The 20966-nt window shown below is 50.3% G+C and overlaps 1 protein-coding gene across 2 annotated transcripts in view; it reads right to left on the bottom strand.

Annotated features, from left to right (window-relative positions):
- Window positions 1-240: 240 nt before the first annotated feature.
- Window positions 241-20966, bottom strand: part of Ccdc40 (coiled-coil domain 40 molecular ruler complex subunit) — a 54434-nt gene continuing 33708 nt past the window's right edge. For both annotated transcript variants that reach the window (XM_013147134.3, XM_013147135.3), the window contains exons 12-20: window positions 20756-20938; window positions 11633-11878; window positions 10688-10901; window positions 8437-8606; window positions 8203-8294; window positions 6533-6653; window positions 3883-4071; window positions 2535-2693; window positions 241-1146 (exon numbers count right to left, since the gene is read on the bottom strand). In XM_013147134.3, coding sequence (XP_013002588.1) covers window positions 898-1146; window positions 2535-2693; window positions 3883-4071; window positions 6533-6653; window positions 8203-8294; window positions 8437-8606; window positions 10688-10901; window positions 11633-11878; window positions 20756-20938 — 1623 coding nt within the window. In that variant the 3' untranslated portion in view covers window positions 241-897. The remainder of the gene's footprint in view (window positions 1147-2534; window positions 2694-3882; window positions 4072-6532; window positions 6654-8202; window positions 8295-8436; window positions 8607-10687; window positions 10902-11632; window positions 11879-20755; window positions 20939-20966) is intronic.

Here is a 20966-nt window from a genome sequence, read left to right as displayed (position 1 = left end):
CCCGGGGACACGTGGGAAAGGTTGAGTCTGCCCAGATCTGGGGGCACTTTACACTCCCTGCAGGGAGAGGAGGCCAGGCATCGTGACAGCCAGCGACTGTGACACGAGAATGTTTTCATCAATGCTCCATAAAGACAGCACACGACAGGCATGAGACGGAAAGCCTGGGCGCCCGCGGGAAGCTCAGGCTTTCTGCCTGCTTTGTAGTTCTGTACTGTGGTCATTTTAGAATAAGCCACGTTCAGGAAGAGGCATTTATTCTGCTCCAGAGTTTGACACTGAAGTTCTTTCGTGAAACATTTCATCTTTCAGCTTGGGAGAAGCCGTGGGGTAACTGCCTCCGGAAGAAGCCAGCGTGTGGGAGGAGAGAGAGGCTGGCAGGCGGGGAAAGGCCCCAGCTTGCTGAAGGCGGGTCACAACCTCCAGGAGCAGCGTACAGCACAGGCACAGTCCTCAGCTTCCTGGGGAGCCCTGAGGTCTTGCATTCTGGGCAAGTGGGGGCGGGGGAGAGGACATGGGGTGCCTGACAGTTGGCTGGGGCCCTCAGTGGTGTCCTTAGGAGAGTGCTGCGAATCAAGCAGCCTCCTGTGCCCACAAGAGGCACAGGGGAGGCACCACCCACTGCATTTTACTTGCAGAAGTCCTCAGTCTGTCCCCCCACCCCAGCGGAAGTGTGAAGGTTCGGATCTACGGATGGAAAGGTGACAGGCAGGCTCTACTTGGTTTAAACTGAGTGGCTGAGAAATAATTCCTCGGGGCCAGCCTGTTGATTTCCCATAAGTGGTGTCCTTCCAAGGGCACACAGACCCCAAGTCCCTGAGACCTCTTGGAATTCTGGTGGCCTTCTTCAGGGTCGGGTCCTGAAAGTGGCGGGGTTGGGGAGGATTTGGGTGTTTTCTAGGACGGCCCCAGGGACTCCAGCTTGCTGGTGATCTTCAAGCTGATGGGATGCAGGGCCTCCTGAAACTCGGGGTGCTCCTCTTGTATGTGGGCCAAGATTGTGCTCAGCAGAGCCAGCCGGCCCTCCAGGCGCTTGTGCTCCAGCATCATGGACTTCTGGGAGCGGAACAGGAACGTGTACTTCCCGTCCATCACAGCCTGCAGGTGCTTGAGGCGCGTCTGTAGGGCCACGATCTCTGAAAGGTTCTTGGGTGGGAGAGGAGAGGCACCCTGTGTCAGGCTGTGCAAATCAGAGGGGACACCGCCAGCCCCTCCCCCCAGCACACCTTGCAGAGGGACAGGAGGAGTCTCCAGATCCCAGGGAAGGCCAGAGTCCCATTGCCTGGGAGCCTTGTTCAGCCCTCCCAGAGAGACTTTTTTTTTGTACTGGAGATTGAAGTTTGTAATCTCAGTTACTATTATTCCCTTGTCTTTGGGATTCTCTTTCTTTCCTTTCTTTCTTTCTTTCTTTCTTTCTTTCTTTGTGTTACTGGGGATTGAACTCAGGACCTTTGCACTGAGCTACATCCCCAGTCCTTTTATTTTCAGGCTGGGTCTTGCTAAATTGCCCAGGCTAGGCTTAAATTTAAGATCCTCCTGCCTCAGCCTCCCAGAGCTCTGGGATTACAGGTATGCACCACCATGCCTGGCTGCAGGGAAACATTTTTGATGTTACTGTATGTCAAGACTGATGCTGGGCACATGTCCTTATCTCAGCTGACCAGGCCTAACCTGACCCCATCCCCTTACACTCATACACAGCGAGGCCTGTGGGAGTCCACCTGGGATGGGTCCTGAATTACATACATGCAGAGCGGTGGCCATGCCTGCCCAGGTCCACCACTCTCCTGAGGAGACCAGAGCTTCACGCAGCCTCCTGTGTGCACTCTGGGCCCTTAACCTCACTCCCCTGGAGCCAGGGCACCCTGTGGAACCCCAGGTCACCTGTGGCCCCCAACCCTCCACTCTCCCCGCCTCTGCTGTCTCCCTGCAACACCTGCAGCGAAAGCCAAAGTCAGGCCAATGCTCCTGCCGTGGATACTGCAGTCCTGCAGGGCCCTCGTTGTCCTCTGTCCTCTCTGCCTGAAGCCACTTCTCCCTTGCTTCCTTTGAGTCCCTCATCCTCTCAGCGCAGCCTTCCCTGGCCACCACACTCAAATTCCAATTCCCCATCCCACCCTGCATGGTTTCTCTGCTTTTTTTTTTTTTTTTTTTTTTTTTGGTATTAGGATTCGAACTCATGACCTTATACTTGCCAGGCAGGCGCTTACACCGCTGAGCTAATCCCTCGGCCCTACTCCGTTTATTTTCCTTCAAGGCATTTAATGCAGCTTGCCTTTCCCTTATCGAGTGTTACCCCCGCCCTCCTTCCCACAGAACCGTGACCCCTGCGAGGGTGGGGAGTTCCCGATTTATTTTTTCCGTAGTCCTAGCATTTGGATTGGTACCTAGGTCCTAACCGAGTGAAGGAATTACAAGGTTACAAAAATGTGAACACTAGAGGGCGCCGTCAATGGTCTGGGAGACTCGGACTTCTGGATGTGTCGCATCTGCCCACCCCGGAGCCTCAACGAGGGAACCCCTGGGACTCTTACCTGTCGCTTGAGGGCTGTGAGCCGCCTGATGTCGGCTTCCAGCTTGTCAGTGTCCACCTGCAACCCGGACAGCTTTTCCTGTTTTTCCAAGAGGGAGCTGTTCAGCAGTTTTTGAGCCTCTTCCAGGTCCGAGATGGTGTTGTTGCACTGCTCAGTGGCCTGGGAGATACACAAGACTTTCCCTGAGCCCCAGTCCTGGAGCAGACAGAGACAGACTGGGGGCCTGCAGGTGTCTTCTGGGCACGCACTGGACCCCCCTGCAGCGTCTCGGACCCATGGCGCCTCAGCAGGGGAAGGCAGGGAGGCCGCAGGTGCCAGCAAGGCAGTGGAGCTATTGAGAGTGGAGGATGCAGCAGCGATCGGCAGCTGATGCCGGGTCCAGAGGAAGATGAAGCTCTGCAGGCCAGGCAGGGACACAGAGCTTCGGGATGGGACCGGCAGGGTGAGGAAAAGGCCCCATTTGCGGACGCATGGGGCTCATGTCGGGAGTGGCCCACAGGGGCAGGAGGTTTTGGACACCGCCTGGTGGGGGAATGGGACAGGGAGTATGAGGGGTCCTGGTGGGGGACACAGGAGGCTCCACATGAGTGCCTGGGGGCCTCTGGGATCATGTTCTGTGATGTCCCCATGGCCACCACACTGGGCAGACAGGGATGCAGGCTCTAGTGGTGCCCACTGCACTCCCAGTAGGCCGGGAGTCACGCTCTCGCCCACACACTATGTTTCTGGGAGGCTACTTCCATTCCACAGAAAGCAAACCCTCCACTACCTCCAGCCCCAGGGGACCGATGCTAGGCCCCAAGACACACTTCCGGGGACAGTCCCAGGACGGTGCCAGGTAAGGGCTACTCGAGGCCCCTGCTGAGGGCAGGCAACAGTGAAGGCCACCACATGTCCACCAGGATCCAGCAGGATCCAGCATACTGGTCAGGCATCCCTTGACCCCTGGGGGTCACAGCCCAGAGGGTGCAGTGGCTTCTGTCACCCGGGCAGGACATCTTGGCTTGCCCAGTTCCACAGCTGGCCTCTCGCCCCTGCACTTTCACAGCTATGTCCCAGCAGCACAGACTGCATCCCACAGGAATGAGGAGCAGAGAAGACTCAGCCACGGGATGGGAGGAGCCAGAGTGTGACCCAGGTGACCAGGGGGAAGAAGGGTTCTCAGCCCCCCCCCCCGGGGGGGTATGGTGGTCACCCACAAAGGGAGAGCGACGCCAGGAGGAATGCTGCAATGCCCACTCCTAAGAGTGGATATGGAGCTGGGCCAGGAGCACTTTCTAGAATATTCCTGGGTCCTGGAGGTAGAAAAGGACTGTGTAAGTCCCATGTTTTCCCCGCTGCCGCTCACCTTGTGGGTTTCCTTGATTTTCCGCTGCAGCTCCATCTGCTGGTGGTGGAAGTCAGTCCGGGTGAGCACCTTCTTACTTATCTTGCTCTGCCCTTCAGCCTGGGTTATGATGGTCTCTCTGTGGGCCACCACCATCTCCATGTCCCGGATCATCTTCTCCTGCTGCTTCAGCAGCTGCCCGTGCTTGACCTGGGGGCACAGGACCGAGAGACCCGGCTGGTCCAGGACGCCAGCTGTGCTGGAAGCTGGGGCCTCACCTGCCACAGCTTGTCCCCTGCTGGTGCCACCTTCCACAGGACTGGCGAGGACATTGTGAGAGCCATGAACAGTCTGTGGGCAGCAGGCACTGGTAGGAATGAGTGCAAAAGAACTCGGGTAATAGCCAGGTGTGGTGGTGCACACCTGTAATCACAGCACTCTGGGAGGCTGAGGCAGGAGGATTGCAAGTCTGAGCCTTGCCTCAAATAAGAAGTGATAGGGATATAGGTCAGTGTGCAGGCTCTGGGTTCAGTTTCCTAGTACAACACAAAGTGAAACTAAACACCCTCAAGTGAGAGAGGGCTGCCAAGGAGAGGAAAGGGAGAGATGGGAACACTCCCTGTGACCTGGGTATATCCTGAGACAGAAAAAAGCCATCACAGACGGGACTGTGGAACCTGCTTAGATTCGGGAGTTTGGGCTTGGCTACTGCAGTCCACTTGACATACTCTTTCACCCTACTTTAGGTAATCTAGTCTATAGGGAGGGAAAAGCAAAGGACAAGGGAGGGTAAGCTTGTTCCTCCTCTGGGACAGGGACCCTAGGCTGGGCGTTATACCCTTCACCCGTCTCCATTTACCCTCTTTGGACTCAGGCTGAGTTACAGCACCAGCCTCCAGGGCAGGAGCAGACTCCCATCCCATGTGCAGTCTTGGGTCCTCCTGACAGGGACATGTTCAGAGAAATGCGACACATTATAAAATAGGACAACTTGCTTCAGCCATGTAATCCGAGGGAGCCACAGCTGCACCCCCCTCACTGCTGACCGCAGTGTCTGTTGGTGGCAGATGGCTCTATACGAGGGGTGATCAAAAATGATGGTTGTGTTGAAATTTTTTTTATGGGTACCGGGGATCGAACTCATGACTGCCTGCTTGCAAGGCAGGTGCTTATGCCGCTGAGCTAAATCCCCAGCCCCATGGTTAAATTTTTAAAAGTCTATCAGGGTAAAAGTCACATGGTCATGAATGTCCTTCAGAATACTCCCTCTTGCTTTGAACCCCCTTTATCACAGCATCCTTGCCCCATTCCAGTCTGGAGCAGGTCTGGAAGTCCTCTTTCGTGAATGTCTTTATTTGTGCTGCTGTGGTTGCCTTGTTTTGAATGAATTCAAAGTGGTGGCCTTTCATGGTCACTCTGACTTTGGGGAAGGACCAGGAGTTGCACCAGGCCCTAGAGTGGATTAGGGATGCCTGGTAATATCAAGCTTGTAACAAGCCTCTCTTTCTCGATCGTCCTTGGCAGCAACGTTCACTGTATTTTTGATCACACCTTGTACAGACACTCAGGAAAAAAGAGGTTCGGAACTGCTTCAGCAAGGATGGGGTAAATGTGTTTGAATTGAGGGGAGGATTTTGAAGGGTGATTAATGCAATGCGTCTTGTACTGTAAAATTTTAAAATGCAAACTTTAATGTATTTCTTATTGCCCACGTGCATGTCCTCATGGGTCTCTCTGGAGGACCCTCACTGCTCTGGAAAAGCCCATCCCAGCTATGAGAACCACCCACTGGGGCAGAAGCTGCCCAGAGATGGAAAGACCATGAAAATGGGTCCAGGATTGTACTAGGTATAGTGGGGACCCCTGGCCAGAACTGTGTCTCAGGCAGCAGCGAGACAGGTGAACCCCGCGAAGTCTCTCTACACGAGTGACAAGAAGACGGGGGCATTTTCTGAACGGTTATTGTACCAGGCGCCTTTTGTGTGATGCCTTGGATGAAGTCCAGTTTTTCATGAATGTTGTGTCCTTCGCCCTTTTTATTTAGGGACACGGTTTCTCCAAGTTGCCCAGACTGGGCTTGAAATTGGATCTTCCAGTTCCAGTCTCTTACGAGTGTGTGCCAACCACACCAGGCTTTCAAATGTCAGAGAAAGGAGCTCCAGAGCCACCCCTGTGCAGAGTCCTGTCCTTTCTCTGAGAAAGCCCATGGGAAGCACTGGCTTATGAATGGCGAGTGTGTTTTATACTTGGAAGTGGTGAATTATTTTATATAAGGTCATTTAAATATCTATTTAAAAATAGGAAACTGCTTCTATGTTTAATAATAAAGAAGCACACAAGCTGCCATAAAGGACATCCGAGTGCCTTGATTGCTTGCCTAAGGATTGAACAGTGTTTTATGAAATGGTATGTGTGTGACCCGTGACCAAGAGGCTTATGACACTGTCATTACTTCCATGTTGTAGGCACAGAGAGATACCCCGAGGTAAGGGCCAGGTCAGAGGGCACAGTGGCTGGGGCCTGTGCTTGCCTGGAGCGCAGGCTGTGTGGGGGCGGGGCTGTCCCCAGAACTCTCATCTGTTGCCCTCTGGTCAAGGTGGCCCAGGGAGCCTGGTCCCTGAGCCACAAGGGGCCCTTCCAGGCCCTGTCCACACTGCTGTCCCATGCTCACCTTCATCCTGTGGATTTCCGCCTTCATGGCGTGGATTTCCATCTGGCTGGCATCGGAATCCACCGAGGCACGCATCTCTTTTGCCAGCTGGATTTTTTTCTCCCAAAGCATGATCTGGTGTCTGCAGAGGGGACATAGGTAGTGCCAGAGGTGGGGGCGCCCACTGTCTCCCAGGGCCTCCCCAACCCTGAGCCGAGCGGCAGAGACTGAGAAGCTCATGATGCTGAAAGTTTACTCTGTGACTCCTTGCAAGGAAGCTTTGTCGGTGCTTCAAGCACGGGGACCTCGGGCATGCAGGGAGGGAGGTGAGGAAGAGGAGGAGGAGGAAGGAAAAGAGGAGAAGGAAAAGAGATGGACAGGGTTGAGAGAAAGATTGAGAAATGAGGAAACATGGATATATAACTTCAGGACCTGGGAGAGTAAACACAGTGATGGAAATGGACTTAGAAGTAAAAGCCTGCATAGATCTATGGCCTAAGGCTAGGAGGTGTGATAAAACGATGTGAATTTAAATTTTAAAAAACTTTACTACAGTAAGCCACATCTCTTATAATCCTCCTCAAAACCCTGGTGCTTACTCTGAACACACTGATCCCATGCGCTTGCCGCTTTCTGAAGCGGGTTCTGGAAACCCTCTTTTGTGTGTCTTCGGTGGTGCTGTGGCTGCCTTGATGTCCTCTGAGTTAAAGATGTTTACCTTTCGGGGTCATTTTGGTCCAGAAAGAGAGCCAGAGACACAGGATGGCATACCCAGCAAATCAGCGGGGAGGAATACGCCGTGGTGTTTTTGTGAGCCTGCCTTCCTGGGGACGGCACTTAGCAGGGGCACCTGCTGTCACCGTGGTTCTGATCACAGCTTGTAAAGACACTCAGGAAGAGGACTTCCAGAACTGCTTCCAAAAGTGGCAAGGAAGATGGGGTAAGTGTATCTTAAGTGAGGGGGGTCACGGCAGTGTGTCATTTACTGTAATAAAACTTAAAAATGTAAACATTAATTGTATATTTTGTTCACTCCTTTGTTAAAATGTCACCAAGGACACATACCCCAAAAGCATTGGTCCCAGATGGTGCCAGACATGGAATGGCCTGTCCAGCTACGGGAAGGGACAATCCCTCTGGGATCCACGCCCTCCGAACGTGTTGTACACATTGAAGTGCAACACAAGGGGTGGACCTAGCAGCCATCCCAACTGGACTACAGGTCCTCATGTGTTTTCATGGGAACACAGCTACAAACCTATAAAAACTGCTTCAAAGGAGACTTTTTGCTAAAAACAAAGCAAGAAGGAAATATACCTACACAGGGTCTTTCTAGGAAAGGAAGAAAATTGGAGTCACGTTTTCCTCTTTCTCCTTTGCACCCTATTATGGTTTAAGATGTTTAGGGTTGGGTATTTGATAATCAGGCATCATAAAATAGTACTATTTTTAAAAGTTTATGTCAAAGAAAGCCACTCAATTTCCAGTGGTAAGTGGTCTGGCTGGAGCCCTGGCTGCCACCAAGAGTGGTAGACCAGAAATCTGTGGTGACTTTCCGTGGTTCTTCTGGGATCTTTGAAGGCAGGCTCAGAGCCACCCTTAGTGGCCCTAGTGAATGGTGGCCACACCCATGGATGCACTGCTGGGATGGTGACATTTGGAGGGGACTCAGGGCAGTGCCTAGGACTCACTCTGCCTCCACCAGGCCGTTCAGGAGGGTGGCCTTCTCTTCGCAGAGCTGGTTCAGCTTATCCTGCATCTCAATGGTCTCCCTCTCTGCAGCCTGCAGGGGAGAGCAGGAGAACTGGGGGCCATAGGCACTGGGCTGTGGCACCCAAGCCCCATAAGACATGGAGGAGCTGCAACCCGAATCAAGGACATGTGTGGCCAAGGGGACCCAGGCTGGGCAGGCAAGGTGGGCTGACCTTGAGCTCACGAACGAACTCTGTTTCAGTCACCATGTTGCTGTGCTGCAGCTCCTCCGAGCTGCACCGGTTTTTGCTCAGCAGCACATTGAGCTTCTTCAGGTCGTGGTCCAGGTCCTTCATGTGCTGGTCAATCTCCTTCTGCTCTCTCCTCTCCTGCTCTATCTTCCCTGTGCAGAGAACAGGGGTAGGGGCCTTGCTAAGGCGGCAGAAACACCTCAGAAGGGTCAGGGCTGGCTTCTCCCTTTCCCCTCTGGTCCTTCTTGTGGCCCCTACCTGAATCACAGCCTTGCTGGGCTGGGGGTCAGGGTGGGGATCTCTTCCTGGTGCTACTCTCCCAAAGCCTGGTCCTTTAAGAGAACCTCAAGGACCCCAGGCCAAGGCCCACTGGGTGTGGGAGAGAGAGCTCGAGGCAGGAGATCTGGCCTCCTCCTTGAGGTGGGGACATGGGCATCACTCAGACACCTCCTGTGGAGGACACCTGGATGACTTGAACAAAAAGCAATTATCTCCACTGTGGCTAAACCTGGCCGTGTCTCCGTGTACTGATATGTGCAGAGCTGGCTGAGTCATTTCCTTCTCCCTTCAGCTGGCTCTAAGCAATTTAAACAGGCAGAGTTGCTGATGTGGAATCTTTGAAGCTAAGTGATGACAGCCACTGTTTCCACACCCTGTGACTCCCAAAACATGGCTGAGCTAGGCGAGATGACAGAGACACTGCTTCAGGGATTGACCCTGGAGATCAGGGGCTGTGACTCCCAGGGCAGAAAAGTTTGCACATCAGAACTGAAGCACTGCCCCCTAAACATTAAATGCCACCTCAGTTGTGTCACGCAGATCGGTCTTTCTGCACACCCTTCTCTCTGCACACTGTAGAGGTGCTCTCAGGCCTCCTGGCCAGCCTAGTTTATAACACTCACGCATTGCCCACCACTCTCACAGTTGCTCACCCTCCAGTCACTCCTTGCTTCATGAATTAATAAAATCCGAGTTGGGCCCTGGGCTGAGGCCTTTGTTCCACCGAACCACTATCTAGGCTGGGCTTACAACCTCTTGGCTCCTCATAACTATAACTATGTCTCACTGTCTTTATTCTTGCCATGAGTTGCACTGGAAGTGACAGGCAGGAGTGAACTCACTGGAATTCCAATGTCTTTTCTATGGGATTACAAATATAAACTTCCTGGATTGCGACGAGGTCCGGGAAGGGCTCTCTATAACTGGCATGTCTGGGAAAGGCAGACCCTGACCCCAGCCCAGGCCAGCAGCCAAGATCCAGGCAGTGTGCAACATGACAGGTATTCTTGATATCAAGCAGGGAAAAGGACACAATTATATGTCTGGAGTCTGTCCAGCTCCAGGGTTCTCTGCCTTCCCCAGCACCTTCCCACCATGAAGACCCTTGGCCACCCCTGCACTCGGTCCCCCATACGCTCCTCTGCTGTCCTCACCCTGACTGAGCTCACCCGACATCCACACTCAGTACTTTAGCCAGTGCTGCCTTCCTATGACTGTGCTGCACCAACAGTCATGGGCGTCTCGTGTCCTTATGCTCTCCAATGAGCTAGCCAGGGGACCTCAAGCGCAAGGCAGGAGGGCACTCGGGCCTCTGAGAAGTGGCCAGGCAGGGCAGACCTGCCTGGATCTCTGACCCAGGACATATCAGCAGCTGGGTTCGGTAGGCGGTAGCCAAGGAAGGCCATGCCCTCCTCCTTGAACCCTGGCCCTTGGGTAGACTGGGGTGAAGGGGTAGGTGAGGTGATGCCCTGGGGACCAGCCACTTTTCTGAGCCAGATGTAGCCTGGCCTGAGCTGGGGGACGGCCAGTGAGTTCCACGGCCTTCACATTAGTACTTCCCTTTCCCCTAAGCATCCGTTTGTCAAGGCACCAGTGCCATCCTCCTCTCTCTAGGGAGCCCAGGGTCCATGAACTCTGACAGGTTCAGTCCATGTTGTCCCCTTCACTAGTGCTGCAAAGCCAGTGGCTGGACAAGGGTGACGTTCAGGAAGCAAATGACCCAAGCGTTTCTGCTGCCCACTTTGTTTGTTTTTTGTACCAAGGATTGAACTCAGGACCTCGCCCTTGACGGGCAGGCACTTGTGCCACTGATCTAAATCCCCAGCCCTTGTTGCTCACTTTTAAGGCTGCATGGAAACCCAGCACTGGATCCATCTTGCAGGCCTCTCCCCCAAAGGACACCCCACTTGCTGCAGGAGGCAGTGTGGATCTGAGGGCACAGAGCATGGCTTACTCTCCATGCGGAGCTTCTTCTGCTCCAAGACGTGGACCTCCTTCTTGAGCTCGTCCAGGGACACCAGCTGCTCCTCACGGTCCTGCGTGACCTTGACCAGCTCCTGCTGTAGGCGGAGCCAGGTCACTTGGGCCTGAGTCACCTTGGCGCTGTGCTCCTCGGTCACCTTGGTCAGCCTTTTGATCTCTAGCTCCAGGGGTCCTACTTCTTCTCCCTAGGAGGGATGTTAGCCAGAAAGCAGAGTGAGCCTCAAGGTTCAGCGGTCTCCTTTTGAGTGACTGCAGAGACCAAGGCATTTACTCTGAGTGGCTCTGCCACCTCAGGAAGGCCAGGAGACTCTGTTGGTTCCCTGGTCTGAGGCCCCACAAGTGAGGCCTCTGCCTCCCCTATTAGAATGCTGGCCATTAGCAGGCCTTCAAGGCTCAGGCACTTTGCTCCCTGAGAAGCCACTGGGTTGCATGGCTTTGGAGTCAAAGTGGACTGTCCAGTGTAGGGGCCTATGTGAGCTCTCACTTTGCTGCCTTCCATGAGCCCATGGTGTCCTTAAGTTACAGATACCTGTGTATGCCCAGGACAATGAGCCTCATGAGATTTAGTAGAACAATTTCCTTAGCTCAGGGAAGTGGGTGAGACCCAGCCCACTGCTGTCTGTCGCTTTGGCCCACAAGCCATTAACAAAATCAAAAGCAGAAGACTGCTCAGGGCCAGGTGAGAAGCTCCCTTCCCGCTGCAAAGTCTGTGTAAGATGTCAAGCCCACGGTGCCCATGACCATTCGTGTCCAGCCTGAGTGGGGGAACCTCTGCCTGGAGTGTTTGCACGCTTGCAAACAGGAAGGGGAAGGAGGCTGGCTGTGTTGCATGTGCACAACATAACAATCCTAAAAGGGGCTCTGCTCTCACCAGGCACGGGGTGAGCCTAGTCGCCTCCCCCGCCACAGGCCTCACCCCCAGCTCAGAGACCATTTGCTCCAGCTGCTTGTTGAGGAAGTTGATGAGGCCCTGCTTCCTCTCGATCAGGATGGTGCGTCGCGAGATCTCGTTCTCACTGTTGGTGATGAGGTCGTTGACTTTCTTCACCTCCTGGTCCAGCTCTGCCAGGGTCTTCTGATGCATGTCCAGCCTGCAGCTGATGTTGGTAATGTCCAGGGTGGTCTGCGCAATGTCCCCATCAATTTTGGAAAGATGTGTCACCTGAGGTAGAAAGAGGGGAGGGGAGGAGGCCAACGTTCTTCCCTGGGTGGACCCAGGTCAGCCTGCTGTCGCACTTCCTCACCCCTCTGGGTGTTCCTGGAGAGAAATTCCTAAGGAACCCTGAGCAAGAAGGTTCACACCCATGCTGCTCCTGGGATCCTGGCCTGTGGGCTGGATCCTGGATGGTGACTGCTGGTTTTTCTTGTTAAAAAGATAAAGCCTTTCTTGTGGATATGATCCCAACACTTAGAAAACCCTAAAAACAATCAAAAGATGGCCAGAGCTTCTAAATGAATTCAGCAGTGTAACAGGATATGAAATTAGCATTAAAAATCAGTAGCTGTACTCAACACCAATAATGAACTAGGTGATAAAGAATTTGGAAAAACAATTCCATTCACAGTAGCTTCAAATAGAATAAAACACCGAGGACTCAGTCTAACTAAGGGTGAAAATTACAGAACACTGAAGAAAGAAATTGAGGAAAGCACCAGAGGGTGGAAAGAACTCCTGTGTTCATGGAGAGCGGAGGAACAGACAAAGGGGAAAACAGTGCTGAGGGTAGAGCTGAAGAAAAGGAAGACGGAGGTGAGAAGAGGAAGAAAAATAAGAATGAGGCGCTGGGGATTTAGCTCAGCGGCATAAGCATCTGCCTTGCAAGTGCGTGGTCGTGAGTTTGATCCCTGGTACCGGTAAAAAAAAAAAAGGATGATATCAAAACAAGTGAATAAATAAAAGGAAAAAAAATAACAACAACAAATAGTTAATCCTACACATATCCTAATCCTACTCGGTAGGGTTAACTATTTGTTGTTGTTGTTAGTCTTTGTCTGTTTCTCCCTTCTGCTCTTTTGCGGTATTCTACTCCCCTGCAGTGTTTCCTGTCTTCTCTTACAAGCCTTCTGTGCTCCGAGCCCCATGCTTCTTGCTGTTGTTTGTTTTGGCTACCCCTTGCCTTCTCCTGCCCCTTCTTTACCTTTTATCTTATTTATCCATAGGTTCTGAAAACCGGAAGCTTTCCTCAGTCCCAGATTACACCTGCCTCCCCTATGTCGTCTCACCCTGTCCTACAGATAGTTTCTTAAAGCCCTGGATACTAATCCTTTACTCCAACTCTAAAAGGCATCCAACAGAGAGAGGCTGACCCCTGTCTGATTTTCTAAATCTCTTTTTCCTATCCGCCTCCCCTTCCCCCAGCTCACATGCTGCTTCCCCACACCTGTACCTCCTCCCTTCCTCTCCCCTCCCACACTGCGGACCACTGCCAGCAACAATATACACAGGTTGTGAAGGGTACTGATGAAAGGTGGGCGTGTCACTGCATGTGTTTTTGGATCTGCTGATGCTGCTGTCCCAGTAGTAACTCTCTCCTCACAGCATAGTGAGAGAGTCCAACCTTTTAAATTAAGCAGCTTAAGAGGTGAGCACTGTCTTTGATAAACATACCCAGGAACACATCACTGGAAGGCAGGATATAACTAAGAAGATCTTCCTTTCAGTGACAGCCTCTCCTCACTTTCCTTGACCTCAGTTTCTAGCCCACGCGCGCGCGCGCACGCGCGCGCACACACACACACACACACACACACACACACACACACACACACACACGGGAAAACAAGGCAACAGAAGGCCTCTAAGTTCTCCCAACCCTCCCAAGTCAGATCCAGTGGGTAATTAAAGGACAGGTAAAGAAACTCAGCAAGTCTGAAGAGGACAAGCCCCTCAATCTCATGGAACTATCCTGCAAACTGACCAATGTGGATATTGAAGAAACAAATAAAAATGAAAAGAAATAGTTCAAACTACGAACAACAAGTTTACCAAAGATACACACTCCACAAAAAGGTGTCAGGCAGAAATACCGGAAATAAAAAACTGTACAGAATTCTTAAATTGTGGAAATGACCAATATGAAGAAAGGGTTTCTGAAATCAAGAACAAAATGATAAACTATGATGAAATATTCAGAGAAACTTTAACAATGACTAGAGAACAAGAAAAGTCATCCAGTAGGTACCAGACCACGGTGAAAAGAGCAACCTCAGGCTCACTGGGGTAAAGAGAAGCTGGGGGGCAGCACACATAGAATAAAAACTCGTTTACAGAAAACATTCCGGGTATGGCTTGCAGACAACAACTAATGACACACCTTAGTCAAGCTCCTAGACGTCCCACAGAAAGACAGAATCTTAAAAGCTGCCAGAGAAAACCCATGCATCCCATATAAAAGACACCATTAGGAATACAGAAGACTTCTCAACACAGACTTTAAAGGCTAAGAGAGCATGGAGCAAAGTATTTCAAGCCCTAAAAGCAAACAACTTCCAACCCAGATTAATATATCTTGCAAAAGTGCAAGCCATGACAGGACCAGGAAGACAAAAGTCAGTGGATAGTACTTCCTGGGAACTGGACATGCTGGCACTGGGAGCACCCACCATAAATAAACCAGCCAGTCTTTCTGGTAAGCTGTGCAGGCCATGCGGGGCCCAGGAAGAGACATCAGTGTCTCCCAGGAGCCTACCAGTGTATAGGCTGAGAATCAAGAACAGCCCCCTCCCTCCACATAAGCAACTGGTTGTTTCAGAGGACAGGCTGAGTTGATAGCCACTGAGGTACAAAAAGCAATTGACTGCTTGTATTGTTTGGTTGACTTTTCAGGCCTGGGGCTGGCAGACTGAGCATCTATTGGAAGGATAACAGATTGAAATATAACAAATATGGAGGACTTCCTTCTATCTTGTTTTTGAAATCCAATATTGTTCTGTTTTCTTCCGATTAATTGTTTTGCTTTATTCAATGTTCTGTTTTTGATTGGTTTGATTTTGCTGTATCTGATGGAATAGACAACGATTGTGAAGCTAACAAGATCTACTATGGTAACCATTATTGTTTTCCTATTATCCTACTTCAAAGTTCTGTACCAATTTCAGTTCTGTACCAATGCTTTGTTTTGATTGACTTTAGTCTGGTTTTTTTTTTTTGGGGGGGGGGTAGTATCTTTAAAATTAAAAATGTATCCTGCAAAACTTTCAAAATAGATTAAAAAGGATATTCCATGAAAAAGAACAACTCAAGAGACACATGGATATCAAATCAACACTCCAAAAAAATAGGAAAATCCCAGACAGTGACAATGAAGTCAACAAAGTCAAAAATTCAGATGGAATGTATAGCTCAAGCAAGGCAAATGGATAAAGAAGAAAGAAAGAATAATTTAGAAAGTCATCGACAGAAAGACAGGAATAAATCATAGTTTTCAGTAATACCTCTCAATGTTAATGGCCTCATCCCCCCAATTAAAAGACTCAGATTGGCAGACCAGATCAAAGAACAGAACCAGGTAGACTACTGCACTCAAGAAACTCATTTAATCCAAAAAGAGATTCATGAACTAAAAATCAAATGATGGATGGAAAACAATTGGTTTTACTCTCAGACAGAGTAAACTTCAACTAAAAGTGATCAGAAGAGGTAAAGAAGGTCACTACATACTAGCCAAAAGAACAATCCAACAAGATGAGATAACACTTGTAAATATGTATGCACCAAATACTGGATCACCTAACTTCATAAAACAAACACTGCTAGACATAACGGATAAACATAAAACACACTTATAGTGAGTGACCTCAATACCCCACAAAAAGACATAAACTAAACAAGAAATCAAAAAAGAAGTGTTAGAAACTGAACTACACCTCCAAACAATGGCCTTAATAGCTATATAGAAAGTGTTCTAATCCAGTACAACAGAATATACATTCTTCTCAGGAGAACACAGAACTTTCTCCAAAATAGCTCATATGCTAGTCACCAACCTGCTTTAAAAAGTACAAGAGAACTTAAATCTCCCCATTAGACCACTGAGCTTTGAAACTAGAAATCAATCACAAAAGAAATCATAGAAAATTTACAAAGTCCTGGGAGAGTTAAAGACATCATACAGCAATACGTGCATACCAATGTTTATAGCAGCACAATTCATAGTAGCTAAGTCTTGGAGGCAGCCTGCATAAAAGGAAGCACACATACACAATGGAAAAACACTCAGCTATAAAACAGAGTAAACTTGAGATATTTGTAGAAATATGATGCACCTAAAAACATGATGTTAGTGAAATAAATCAGGAGCTAAAATACTTCATGGTTTCTCTCATTTGAGTAATCCCAAGTGAGAAGTAAGGAGCAAAATGCTATAAGGGAGCAGGGAGATAGGCCTTATGCAAATGGAAAGGAGACCAAGAGACCAAAGGTGGAGAATGGGAGAGAGGAGGGGAACGTAACATATGTGTGTCGTGTCCGGGTACCGACTGCCCACAGGGAACATAATTACTGTATGTCACAAACATGAACTAAGTAACTACAACAGCAACAACAACGATGATGAAAATGGGAAAGGGGACCTATAGCAGAGGGAGAAGGGTGCTGAGGGGAAGGGAAAGGGAAATAAACAGAATCAATATATGTTAAGTACAGGCACCTCACTCCCTAAGGTGAGTATAAACATCACATATAGCAAACAAGTACTAAGAAAAACTTTTCAGATAATTTAAAAAACCATGATATTCTTCACAGAACCAGAAACAACAATCATAAAAGTCATATGGAAACACAAAAGCTCCAAAATAGCCAAAGCAAACCTGAATAAGAGAGGAAGGCTAAAGAACCATCATACCAGATTTCCAACTATGCCACAAAGCCATAGTACTGAAAACAGTATGGTAGTGGCATTAAAAATACACATCTAGGCCAACGGGACAGAAGAGAGGTCATGGTTTCCACACAACTAGGGCTGTCTAATTCTTGGCAGAGGAGCCAAAACTGTGGTGAAAAAAGACAGAAAATGGTGTTGGGAAAGTGGCACCAATGGTAGGAGACTAAAACTAGATCCCTTTCTCATATCTTGCATAAAAATCAATTGAGAACTGGTTAAAGATCTCAGTAGGTGACCTGGAACTTTGAAAATGCTAAAGAAAACCGAGCAAACACTTGAAGCTGAGGGCAGAGGCAGAAGCTTCCTGGAGACAGCTCCAACAGCAGAGGAAATAACAGGAAGAATTGGCAAATGAGACCACATCAAATTACCATGAAGCATTTCTGCACAGCAAGGCAAACGTCTAACAGAGTGAGGGGACAAGTGACAGAAGAAAGTCTTTGCTTTTCTTTAAACACTTTTTTTTTTTTTGGTACTGGAGGTCAAACTCACAACCTCGCGCTTGCCAGGCAGATGCTGCACTGCTGGCCTAAATCCCTGGTGCCGGTGACTTTTCTGACAGAGAATTAATATCTAGAATACATAAAGACCTCAAAAACTTGACACCCAAAATCAAACAACCCAATCAATAAATGGACAAGTGAATTGAAAAGACTATTTTCAAAAGAATAAGTACAAATGGACAATAACTATATGAAAAAGTGTTCAACGTTTTCAGCCATCAGGGGAATGCAAATCAAAACTGTCCTGAGATTCCATCTCACTGCAGTCTCAATGGCTATACCCAAGAACGCACATCCTGCTGGCAAGAATGTGGGGAACAGGGACCCTCTTACACTTGCTGGGGGAATATAAACTAGTACAGCTAGCATGAAAACCAGTGCAGAGATTCCTCCAAGACCTAAAAATATAGCTATCGTATGACCCAGTTAGCCTAATCCTTGGCACACACCGAAAGCAACAAAAGCCAGCCTGCTGCAGAGCCACCGCGTACCCACGTGCACTGTGGTGCCATTCACAATAGCCGAGACACGGAAACAGCCTAGGTGCTCAGCTATAGATGCTCGGATCAAGAAAACATGACACTCAGTGTACGCATAGTGTGCAGCCACACAATAGAGAACAAAATTCCATCATCTGCAGGAAAATGAATGGATCTAGAGACCACGACACTGCAGAGAAGCCAAACTCAGAAAGACAAACATCCCATGTTCTCCTAAAAATGTGGCATCTGATACAGAGGACAAGAAAGTAGAAGGGAGATTTTTTTATTAGCTAAGAAGAAGAAGGGGGATGGGAAGGGAGTGTCAGGGTGGGTTATGGGGGGACACATATGATCAGAAGGCATCATTACCATCCAGACTGCCCCTCTACACACACACAAAACCCCCTGAAATGCAGCAGAGGGCAGGGCAAGAGAGCTGGAGGGTAAAGATGGTCAATGTGTGTTATGTACATGTGTGAATCTGCCAAGATAAAGCTCTTTAACCTGCATCACCAACAAAAAAAAAGTGAAGAAAAGACAGCAGCATACACTGTGGGTTAGGGTCTGGGGCTGTGACCTTTGATAAGCCATGCCTTAGGTTCTGTGCTGTATAATTTCTAAGGGCTGTACCCTGTCTGCTGGGTCTCTAACACAGTACACAAAGCCACCGTAGTCGTTAGGTGTTCACTCCTGTTTTCAGTGGCTCTTCACAGGCTACTGGCTGATGCTGCAGGCCGCTGGCCATGTAGGTAAACAGAACAAGACCCCAGCCTCAGGGGGTCTGTCATCTGTAATAAACATTCCCTGCCTACCTAGTCTTGGAAAGCTGGATACAGTCCTGGACAGAAGAGAACCCCTGTGGGGTGGAAATCCAGTGCCAGGACTGGGAGCCTCGGCTTGGCCACCCTGGCTCGTCCTGTCTCCTCTGGGGGCTCTGCTGGGGGCAGAAGACGGGTTCGCCCTGTGCCCTTCTTGCTGGTGGGGTTTGCTGAGAGGGCATGCCCCCCCTTCACAGTGGGGACCTGGGGAGGCTCTAGGTTGGGTAGGGGCTGCTGGCTGCCGTGGAGTCCTCTTCCGTAGGGCATGGCTCTGTAGGTGGCTGCAGCTGTTTGCTGCCCACTGTGCCCGGCTGTCCCCCTCCTCCAAACCAGGGCTTCTGACACCCTGGCCTCCAGGGAGCCACCTCAGCTTATCCTCCATGACACCTGCCAGCCTTGTGCCTGACACTCACACTCAGACTGCTGGCAAAGCTCGGACACTATGTGGAGTCAAGGCTCCCTCTACCCCAGGAGCACTGTCTACCCCTCCGATCCCTGCAGGCCAACTGGCTGCCCAGTCCATGCTTTGCCAAGATCACCCTCACACCAGGGTTCCTGCAAGAACAAACTGCCTGCTCTCCCCACGCTCAGCCCCCTTAGGGGCTCCCCTCCCTGGTGCCTGTCTTCCTCTGACTCAGCCAGAACACACTGCCTCCCAAAGGCCAGCCACGCCACCCCTGACCTAGCTGCCTGGTCCCTGAATCTACCCCCATTTACCCTACTCTGGGCCCCAGCTCCAGGTGTGTGATTCCATTGCCCACCCTCTGCTCCTCTTCCCAAATTGTGCCTGCTCTCTCCCCAACACAGAGCTGCTGCGCATTCAGACAGTGTCTTTTTTTTTGGTACCAAGGATCGAACTCCCCGGCCCCAGACAGTATCTTTTAAGAGCTTTGCTCACACTTGTTGGAAAACCACGGCAATAGACAAATTTGCTGGTCTAAGTCTCCTCATTGTCCTCTGCCGGACAGAGCTGGTAATACAAGCCTGACCTGCATGGCTGCCCAGAAAGGAGCTAGGCAGGGAACTACAGGCCCTGGCATTAGGCCTGGGTTGTGCTGCCAGAAGTCCAGGCAAGCTCCTTGGCCTCCTTCAAAGCACCTGGGACCATCTGCTTTGCTGCCTGCTGGTCTTTTCCCCTGCCCCCTCCCATGGAAATGACAGCTGGGACCTCTATGAGTTCAGAGGAACCACTTCCAGCTCTGTGCCCCTCGGTTCCTCGATGTGAGGCAGCACCCTCTGGGAGGCCAGGTGGGCTCACCAGTCAAGCCAACTCCAGAGCAGCAGGCACCAGGAGGTGGTGGCATTTAGGGAGCCCTGCCTCAGCCCCTCCTCCCAGACATCTGTTCCTCTTCACAGACAGCAGCTGTGACCCTCTGACACCTGCCAGGTATGTTCTAACCGGTGTGACAGCTGAAACCAGGCTGCAGTCAGAAGGAGGAATCTTCTGGTACAGCTGACCAAGCATGGACCTATGTCCCTGTGGCTGTGCTAACATACACAACCATGGGGGCCTGAGGAGGGTCACTCAAGATCTAACCCACCTCCTGAGACCGATGTACAGCTGAGCATGGTAGTGTGCACCTACAATCTGAACTCTGAGGCTGAGGCAGGACGATCCAAAGTTGGAGCCCAGCCCGAGTCATTTAACAACGTAGCAAATAAATAAACAAATAAATAACTAAGTGCTGGGATACAGCTCAGTGTAAAGGGCCTGGGTTGAATTTCCAGAACCACAAAACAAAACACCTAAAGAGAGAAAAATCCAGTGACTCCCACACTCATTGCTTGGGTACTTTTCTCTCTGTAAAACTTTTAAAAATGGATTCCAATGGATCCATAAACAGGTGTGTAAATGAGAGTCTGATGTTGTCTGAGGTGTGCAGTGTGTGGCTCCAGGGGTTTGAGTGTGTATGTGCTTGCATGTATGAGTGCATGTTTGCATCTGTATTTGCTCATATGTGCAAATGGGCAAAGATGTACATGCATGTGTGCTTGGACACACGTATGTCTACATGTGTGAGAAGTGTACATTACTGTGTGCAGTTGAACGATGCCCGGAAGGAGACAAAGATGGCCACATGTTAGAGGGGACTGTCCTGCCTTGCACTCTTCCTACCCCTTTGCACTGCCGGAGACTCCGTGGGTGTCAGTGGACAGCCTCTGCTTGCTGAGCTCACTTGGCTTTGGAAGTACATGCTCATTGGTAGGTCATCTTTTTTTTTTTTGGTACTGGGAATCGAACTCAGGACCTTGCACTGGCCAGGCAGGTGCTTCTACTGCTGAGCTATAACCCCAGCCCTGGAAGGACATCTTTTGCCCATCATATGCCCATCCCCCAGCAGAGGCCAGCCTACCATGTTGGTCTTCTCCTTCTGGAGCTTCAGGAGGAGCTTGTGGAAGTACTTGGTCATCTTGTTGGAGGTTGTGTGCTCCTGCAGCTTGCTAATGGTGGAGGCTTCCAGCTTGTGCCGCAGGTCCTGCTCAGAGTGGACAGCCTGGCGGACCATCTGCAATTCACTCGTGACCATTGCGTGCTCCTGTGGAGGAAGAGCCATGGGTAGGATG

This window comes from Cavia porcellus, unplaced genomic scaffold (genome assembly GCF_034190915.1).
Source record: "Cavia porcellus strain 051 isolate PalLab524CR breed Dunkin Hartley unplaced genomic scaffold, mCavPor4.1 scaffold_32, whole genome shotgun sequence".
Classification (NCBI taxonomy): domain Eukaryota; kingdom Metazoa; phylum Chordata; class Mammalia; order Rodentia; family Caviidae; genus Cavia; species Cavia porcellus.
The sequence above is the reverse complement of the archived record's forward strand: the minus strand, read 5'-3'. Positions and strand labels throughout refer to the sequence as shown.